Genomic DNA, 9408 nt, shown 5'->3' with positions numbered 1-9408 from the left:
GGGGTGGTTCGACCAACTCCAGACCGGCCATGGGGGTGGTTGGAGCCACCCCGATCTTTCTCTCTTTTTTTTCTTAAAAAAAAGAAAAAAAGAAAAAAAGAAAAAAAGAAAAATTTAATGCCCAAAACGACGTCGTTTTGGGCTGGGTGAGTGTTGTAGTTTTGAAGCCCAAAACGGTGTAATTTTAACGTGGGGGTATTATGGGTATAAAAAAGTCAAACCGTTTAATTTAATGTTGAAAACTGACGGAGGGGTTCAAAGTGAGAGCAAATGGAAGTTCAGAGGTTTAAAATGAGATATTTGAAAGTTCAGGGAGGGTCTGCAAAATCGGCCGGAAGTTCAGGGGGGCTTAGTGAAGTTTCCCCTATTTCTTAATGTCAGGTATAAGGAGGAGGGAGCCTTTATTCCTGAAGGATCTGGAGGATTTGGCGAGATAGATATTTGAAGAGTTACACCCTATCCTATTTTAATTTCCTGATGTTTGGAAGGATGGGAAAAGCGGGTTATTTCATAGAATTCGTGTTGTTGGTGTATCATTTGCAGTAGGGCTAGCAAAACGAGTTGGCGGGTTGACACGATTACGACTTGTTATGACTCGTGACACAATTAACCTATTCACAAACATGACCCGTCTAGCTGAACGGGTTGGCGGCTCTGACACGATTATAATACGAAAAATAATCAGGTCATATCAGGTTGACACAACTCGACACATTTGAATGAAAAATAAGAAGAAAAAAAAAACCCAAATCTCACCCTCACCCTTCAGTCAGTTCAGTGTCAGCTTGAGGCTTCACCTACACTCTGAGTGTCTCTCTCTCTCTCTCTCTCTCTCTCAAAACCTAGAAGATATCACATTGTTGCAATGGCTTCTTCTTCATCTTCTTCTTGTTCCAATGGTTGGTCCCTCTCTAGAAATGTTGAATACTCCGAAAACCCATTTCTCCATTTGCATTTCTTCCAAATTCCTTGATCTGCAGCCATGAGAACCACTAGGGTTTGGGTTGAGACCAAAACCCTTTCTTTTGAGAGGCAATGTGAGAGAACGGCGTGAGAGAGAGAGAGAGAGGCATGAATGAGGGGCTTGCCCTTCTTTTGGTTGAGGCTTGAGAGGCAGAGAGACAAAGATAGTGAAGAGAGAAAGCACGTGCTTACTGGGTTAGGTTAGTTTTTAGTTTTTTTTTTTTCTTAACGGGTCTGGCGGGTCGCCTGCTTAACTCGCTAGACACGAAAATTAATCGGGTCATAAACGGGTGACTCGAACCCGTTTAGGTCAAACCCAAAACCAATTAACTTCGTGTCGTATTCATGTCGAATTTGCGGGTTGTGTTAAAAATTGCTAGCCCTAATTTGCAGTGCAACCTTGTCATGTTGGAGTGTCCACTTGTTGATTATGAACTTGTCTTTGATGTTATTCAAGATTTATGATATGACTTTTAATGACATTTACTAGCCACCGCATTGGGATAATTAATTTAGTCTCGTGTTAATTTGGAAGCTTTAAGACTTGGCCTTTAATATTTTATATTTGATTTGATGATTGGTTTTAGATTGAAAGGCTGGTTGATTATGCTTAAGTTATGTGTTGGAACTAGTAGCTAATATTCTCTTAGGCATAGAGAGTAATATTAGATTAGAATACCAGTGATTGTCCAAGTAGATGGAGCGGAGTCAACGGAGCGAAGCAACGTTCACAATGAATCATGGTCTACCACTCTCGAAAACCGTGCAAGTAAGTCCTTACATAAGTTTTGAGAAAACTTGGAGGTTTAGGTTAAAGTTTATTTACAAAATTGGCATGTTGGAACGAGTATCAATCATGTATCAACTAGATGTCTTTGTGGCTCCTTCCTTTGTTCGTACGTTCATCACCCGCCTTTCACTAGTACGTCTTTACGGCTCATCTTTTCATCCATTGTGTGACCTGTTCAAAATGTATCACCCGCTCGATATTTTCAACTTCTATCAACTTCGTTTGAACATTTATCACCTGAGCTTCTCAATGGATCTTTTATTTAAAGTGTATTATATCCATGTTCAACAACGTACCGACCGAGCTCCGACCGAAGGTCTCTAAACTTGTCTCTTTTCAACACAATTCACTCTCTAAATCCAAAACTAACTCGTCTTTTTATCATTCATTTCTCACCAAAAAAAAAAACAAAATGGTCAATGCAAAAAGCTTTTTTTTTTTAAAAAAAAAAACTCGATGATATATCCCCAACGTGATTAACATTAGAGAGAGATGCAAATTTTGACGTGTTGACCCTTTTAAGTCAATTCCACTTTTGTTTGACTGCTCATAGTCGTGGTAACAAAAAACAAGAAAGAAAGACAAGGGAGAAGACCAAAGAATAATTAGTTTTGGTCTTTTGGGTTATGCTTACACGCTATGTGATTTTTAGCGTGTTAATTGGAATTTGGAAAACGTAATTAATTCCCTTTTTACTGTTTTCTGTAGATGTCGGCCAATGTTTACCAATTTTTTATTACTCACCAATAACCAAACAATACTTTAGTCCACCGCACTTTTCAGAAATAAATCAAGCTATTATTTCGTGTTATAAATAAATTGGTAAATCAGCAAAAAAGGGAGAGATAAAGATATAATCAAATGCAGGATATTTTTGATTGGCCAAACTGTAAAGCACAAATGCCAATGGCACATCAAATACAAATACAAATACCAAAAAAATAAAAAAAAATTGTAAATCTTTCGATACATTTAGTATTTTTTTCTTTGAGAAATGCTAAACATTTTAATTATTTGTTTCAAAAGTTGGTTCCCAAATGATGTGTTACCGTTCAATGAATTGATGACACATTTCTCAAAATAATAAATCTCATAAGATGATGATACATCATTTAGAAAAAAAAAATTGGTATGTGTAACACTTCTCTTTTTCTTTTAACATTCATGTACAAAAATAAACGGTATTAATTGCCGTCTGTAAAAAAAAACGAAAATTAGAGTTTTCCTACAATCTTATAATTTTTATTATCGTTTATTTTTATACAATTTATTTATTTATTTTTTTTTTTCACTAAAAGTAAACCAAACTTGTATATAAAATTTCAAATAAAATGACTGGACTCAAGTAGGAAATTTTTTTCCTACATAAATGAAAAAAAAAAAAAAATTGGATCCACTCAAATTCTTAGGGGAATTTTAGTTTCTAAAATTTCAAATTTAAACTGTCAATTTTTTATCCAATGGTCATTGTTCTGCCATATGTCCCACTATTAATAAAATAATAAATATATTTATTATTTTATTAGTAGTTATATTTATTATTTTATTAGTAGTGAGATACGTAACAAAATAATGACCCTTAAATTAAAAATAAACGGCCTAAATTTAAAATTTTAAAAACTAAAATTTTTAAAAAATTTCAGCAGACGCTGACCCGCTATTGATTGGATGCCATACACCATTACACCTCTTTATTTATTAGCTGCTTGTCAATGTCATAGACTCATAATAATTTCTTTTCTTCCTCGCCTGTATCAATTTTCCAAGCGTTCACGCTAAACGAAAAACCAAAAAACTAAAGAAGCAAACGTACAAGTCTGTTGCATATGAATAATTTGACTACGGATCTAGAACCTCACAATAGCAGGTGAATTGTCCATTAATTTTTTTATTTTATTTTTTTTTTAAAATTCTATCATTAAATCTCGTACTTGAAGCCACACTCATGATCCTAGGGGTAGTTGAACCACCTCTAATCGGTCTTTTGGGGGCCACTTTAATGGCTCAGCTGGGGTGACCGACTATCCCATATTTTTTATTATTATTTTTATTTTTACAATTTAAATAATAAAATATTATTTTCTTAATTAGTGGGACATGTAGTAATTTGTAGATCTTTGGATGAGATTTAATGGTCAGAATTTCAAAAAAAAAATGATGGATAATTCTCCAACTTTGACTTCTATAAGCGGATCAAAGCGCTAATAAATTGCAATTAAAGAAAACAAATATTTTTTTTTTTAAAAAAAAAAAAAGGAAAAAATGGAAGAATTATTATGTATACGACAATTTACAAAGACATTATGGTGAGCTGGGTCAACGTTGATTTTTGTTGACCCTTCTTCTTAACTTGGGCAATGTGATAAAGTCATAGCCCAAATTTATAATCTAAGTCCAGCCTAGCGTGAAACATTTGTTCAAATCGTCCATACTCATCCAATCATGAACAACGGTTGTATCCAGCGGCTCAAATCCAACACACGAATTGGTAGAGCCCCCCAACACATGAAGGTACCACGGTCAATAGGGTGGGGCCCCTCCGGACGGCGGATTTTAACGGTATTTGATTTGTGGACCACAAAGATCACATTTTCACATATTCTCACCTATTGTATTCAACATCACCATCTACAATTAATATATTTAGATACACAATCAACAATGAAAACGCGTTCTCAAGCCGTTGGATTGCTTATCAAGATCTTTTTATTTCTCTTTTGTGTAGATTCTTATAATTTTGTATAACTAAGATAACGTGGCAGAGGAAAATTAATTTTAGATTAACGAAAGCTTTGTAAGAAAAAGAATTATTGGTTGATATTTACCAATATTTTAGTTATATGTCAATCGTATGGCAGTTTATTAAATTAGATTTCAATTGTTACATCAACACTTTTCGAGATGAAAAATGCTATTTAGTAGTCTTCTCTGTCGTATAATTGAAATGACGTGACACTAAAATCAGCTCTTAGATCAACATTTGTTTTAAAAAAAAAAAAACCGTGTAGTTCAGAAGGCAGATTTTCTTTGCCACGTCATCCTAATAATATGATTGTTGTACGTAATGTGGTAATTAAATCTTATTTAGTAGACTGCTATATGACTGCTCTAATGACGTAATAGTGAAAATTAAATTTTTTTTTTTCCCTACAAATTCCTTGTTGATCTAAAGGTTAATTTTTACTGCTATGTCATTATAATTTGTATGCTAATCGTATGTATGTCACAGTCTACTAAATAACATTTATTTTTTACTAATTAATATTGATAAATGAAACTGACTAAATACACGTCAGCTATTCATAAAGGTGGGACCGAGAGCATGGGATCCATATAAATCCATATAAATAATACTTCTTTGATCTTCCATCCACCTTCATAGAACCAACGTTGTAGTTTCTCTCTCTTTCAACTCAAACAACACTTACCCACGAAACGCGCTCTACGCCAAGCCCTTTAAAGGAAACCATAAACGGAGAGAGAGTTGATCTAGTCGCTTCTTCTTTCTCTTCGATCACCTTCAGCATTTCAATGGCGGGATCGTTTTCTCCCCCACGTAAGAGTAGTGATCTCCAGAAACTCCTCACCGAGTCGGAAATGGCCGCCGCCCAGCAGCTCATGCAGCTTAGCGACGAAGACAGCTACAACGACAACAAAAAGAGGAGGGACGTGCACGCAGATGACGACGAAGAGGTTGATCAGAGCCGAAGCGAAATTACTTCCACGATAATTGAAGAGATTTTTGGGAAAGAAGAGGCGTGCCGGCCGAAGAAGCAGAGGTACCGATCTCTTGTTAGTATTTACACGGCAACGAAACCCATCAATGGAAGATTCGAGAAGAGGGAGAAGAGGGTAAGATCTTATGGAAACTTTAATGGGGTTTTAGCTTAGGGGGAGGGGTTGCTTAATCTTAGTGATCAAGTCATGTAAAGAGTTTTTCTGATCCTTTTGTAGGAAAATTGGAGACTGGGTTTCTCTTTTTTGCCTTAATAATAATAGTTGAGGTTATTTCTAATTTCTTTTTTGTTGTTGTTGTTGTTTTTTTTTTTTCCTGATTTCAGTATATACATGCCACACTTTTACAGGATTTTTACTCTAATATAGTTCGATCGGTGAATGATTTAATATCATTATGGGTGAATTAGTATCAAATATATATGATATATCTGTTCAACAATCTTAAAAAAAACTTGTCATATTGGATGGGTAGTCTACTGATGTCAGGTGAGAGATCGTAGATTATAAAAGTGTTTATAAGTACTAAGTTACAAGTCGATTCTTTACTGGTAAAATTGAGTTTTATAAATGATTATAGGCATCCATCAACATTAGCTGTAATTTGACAAGTTTTTTAGAGTTAGGACGATGTAGATGTGTTTAGGACTTTTTCTAATTAGAGTATGGGATTCTTTTCCCCCCTTTAGCAGTACTCTTTGGAATTTTGTTTAGTTCTATTGCTTGCAAGCAATGACAAAGCTTTGAGGGGAATTTCATTGTTTAATGCTGTACCATTAATGATTTAACACCATTTTTGATTTTTCATTGCTTAAATATCATTTAAGATTTTATTTATTTTTTTAGAAAAATATAATATTTCATTCAATAATACCGCGAGCATAAAGCTCTTACATCACAAAGCAAATCTCTGAAACAACCATAGCATAAAACTACAAAATTATCAGGTTTAGTACAAGATTCGAGACCAATTCGCTAACCTATGACTAAAATCAGATTTAATACTAGATCTGTGACAGATAGACTCAACCAAATGCATGGATAGCAATTATTCCTCGATTCTGAGAGCAGAAAGACTCTCATGTCGAAACTCTTCCTCCTCGACCTGAAGGTCAGGATAATGATCACATCCGCAACCCAAAGGTCTTGACCAAAACTAATTAACCCGAACGCGACATAAATCAAGTGAGATAGGAAAGAGCCTTATTACAAGCCGAACAAAACAGGGAAATCAAACAATACATGGAAAAAACACACGCCAAAACACAAATACATCTTAAAGAAGTAACAAAACAGAGAAATAAAACAAAAAAAGAAATAGTACACTCTGATCACGCACACGCCAGGAACTGAAAACCGGAAGGGCTTTGGAAGCTCATTGCGGAGAAGACGCGTTGAAAGGCCTAGCAGTGGACGGTGGGCGGTGAACAGGCGCGGAGAAGACCGGCAAAACAGGACCTGAAAACAACCACAAACAAGAAAAAAAGGGAAAAAAACAACAAGGAACCACCAAAACAGGGAAAAAAAGGGGAAAATAAGCACAAAGAGGGAAGACGGTAGCCAGAAGGGAGCCGGACCCGTGCAGGCCGAAAACTGCTGAGTAAGGGGCGTGGGAGCTCGACGCGGTGGGGACGCATGAAAGAAAACCCTAATAGCGGGCCGCTTCGGCCGGAATTCATAGACAAAATCCGTGGGGGAGGGAGGGGGAGGGGGGGGGTGGGGGTGGGGGGTTTGAAAGAAAGCCCCTCACAAGCCGAACCCACAAAGAGCTAAAACACGGCCAAGGAGCCAGCTGCAGAAAATGACGGCGGGGGAAGAAAAGCAGCAAGGAAGGGGCAAAAATGGAGAAAACTGAGGGGGAAAGGAGTGGCAAGGAAGGGGAAGAGAGGAGGCACCGAGGCTAGAGCATCAGGTAAATAAATAGCACTGGAGTGAGGAGGACGAGGGGAGGCAGCGGCCAACCCTCCTCCCTTGTGTGGCTGAAGGGTTTCGCTTTTTTCTCTGGCGGTTAGAGAGAAAAGACCTTATGTATAATAGGTGAGGCTGGCAAGTTCTTGAAGATTGGCCAAATATCATTTAAGATTTGAGACAGCAAAGTGGGGTTCTTTAGCTTGATTTCTGTTTGTGTGAGATGGAGAGTTTAATGAGCAATTGTTCATTTAATGACTGATTGCCTGGTTTGCTTCTCAAATATGTGTGGATTTTCTTTTTTATATATATGGAACCAGACGCAAATTAAAGGGTCATTAAAGGTTAAAGTTAATTACGATCCTAAGTGTTTCACCTGCATGGTTTAATTATAAGCTTAATCATGTGTATATATAAGTTCTTAGGCACTCTCTCGTTGCAAGTCGGTTTTTAAGAGCAAGTTCTACCAAATGTTTGTATTATTTAGTATCCGAGCCAAGTTTCATGTCACGGGTTTGAGTCGCAAAGAGAACAAACTATATATATATAATAGAGTGGGCCGTTGTGAAAATCGAGTTCGAAAGCGTGATGGTATGTTACAACCTTAAGTGTCCTTACAAAGTTTAAATACAAGTTTAACCGTGTGTATATAAGCTCTTAGACACCTTCTCTTAAAAGCCAATTTTCAAGAGGGAATTCTAATTAAGTATATCATAGACTATGTTTTATGTTGCTTATCAACAATGCTGATTATTTTATCTTCAAATTATGTATGTAGTATCAAAAGTACTCATTGACAGATTTTTATTTTTTATTTTATATATAGGATTAGATCCGTGATCCTGTCGCATTTGGGTCAATGATCAAAATGCAAAATGATTGGATTATTAAATAAAAATTATTTTTGCTAGTAGGCCAAGTGTTTATGCTTAATTTTTCATTCCATCACTGGCACATGTTTAATTACGTGGTGGATTTGAATTAATTGATGGGAATTTTCAAAATTAAATAAAGACTTTATTTCGTTTGAAATTTGTTTTGTTTTGATAAAGAAAAATATTTGACCAAACTAAAGTTTTTCTTTGTTTGAACAAAAATTTGTTGAAGAATACCGCCTTTAATTTGGCCAAATGGGCTGAAGAATTCTGAGTTGAAAGTGATTTTAGGCAGAAGTGATATTGCTTATTGACTAAGGGTAATGACATTTCATAAGAGTTTTCGTGATTCCTAACTGATTGAGCTGCTCCTTAAAAACATAATAGATTTATGTCCTCATAAGTCAGTAAAGTATGATTTTCGCGTAGTTGGTAATTGAAAAGTTACAATCCAATAACTTTTAATAAAAAATTTATCTTTTCTTGTAAAATGAGGTAGAAGGTAAAATCTTACGAGTATCAAATTAAACCCAAAAGCTTAACCTTATGACGAGTTTAAGTCTAATTATGTTATATTGCACTTATTTATTTTTTTATTTTTTTATTTTTTTCTAAGCAAATAAGGGAATGATACAAGGATTAAAACACTAAAAAAGGGATGGGTTCTCCCACAACAAACCCGAAAAGAAAATTACAATGCAAAATATACAAGCAAACAACAGTAGGCAATGGGGCATAAAATGTCCCAAGCCTCTCAAAAGGGACCGCATAAAGCGGTTTAAACACCAAAATAGAAAAAAATGGGTAGCTTTAACACCACCCAAAATCCTGCAAGGTAACGAGGAAGGAGGTTGGTGAAGAGTAAGCACTGTAAGATCAATAAAATCCAAAGTTAAAGAAACACTCCAGATTTCTGTACAAAAACCCAAGTAATAAACATAATAATAGCAAAAAACACCCAAAAACAACAGCTGCAGTAGGCGAGACGGAGGAAAGATGCACGTGGACGCTGGCAGATGGTGCATCGGCCGGTGGTTACAGGAAGCTGGCTAGATCCATTAGAGGAGATTAGATCTAGATTTAAAGAAATCCGATCTCAAAACCTTGATAAATTCGGCTAACGACACGGAGGAGAAG

At 35.9% G+C, this 9408-nt stretch overlaps 1 protein-coding gene across 1 annotated transcript; it reads left to right on the top strand.

The window, feature by feature from the left end:
* The first annotated feature begins 5164 nt into the window (after positions 1 to 5164).
* On the top strand, positions 5165 to 5751 carry LOC132166681 (uncharacterized). The gene has a single exon (XM_059577542.1). It carries the CDS (start codon positions 5285 to 5287, stop codon positions 5642 to 5644), a length of 360 nt encoding a protein of 119 aa, XP_059433525.1. The 5' UTR covers positions 5165 to 5284; the 3' UTR covers positions 5645 to 5751.
* The last annotated feature ends 3657 nt before the right edge of the window (positions 5752 to 9408 follow it).

This window comes from Corylus avellana, chromosome ca11, assembly GCF_901000735.1.
Source record: "Corylus avellana chromosome ca11, CavTom2PMs-1.0".
Classification (NCBI taxonomy): domain Eukaryota; kingdom Viridiplantae; phylum Streptophyta; class Magnoliopsida; order Fagales; family Betulaceae; genus Corylus; species Corylus avellana.
The sequence above is the reverse complement of the archived record's forward strand: the minus strand, read 5'-3'. Positions and strand labels throughout refer to the sequence as shown.

What these genes read in the sequence shown, in the direction of transcription:
- LOC132166681 (XM_059577542.1), top strand. Translation starts at nt 5,285, where the DNA reads ATGGCGGGATCGTTTTCTCCCCCACGTAAGAGTAGTGATCTCCAGAAA.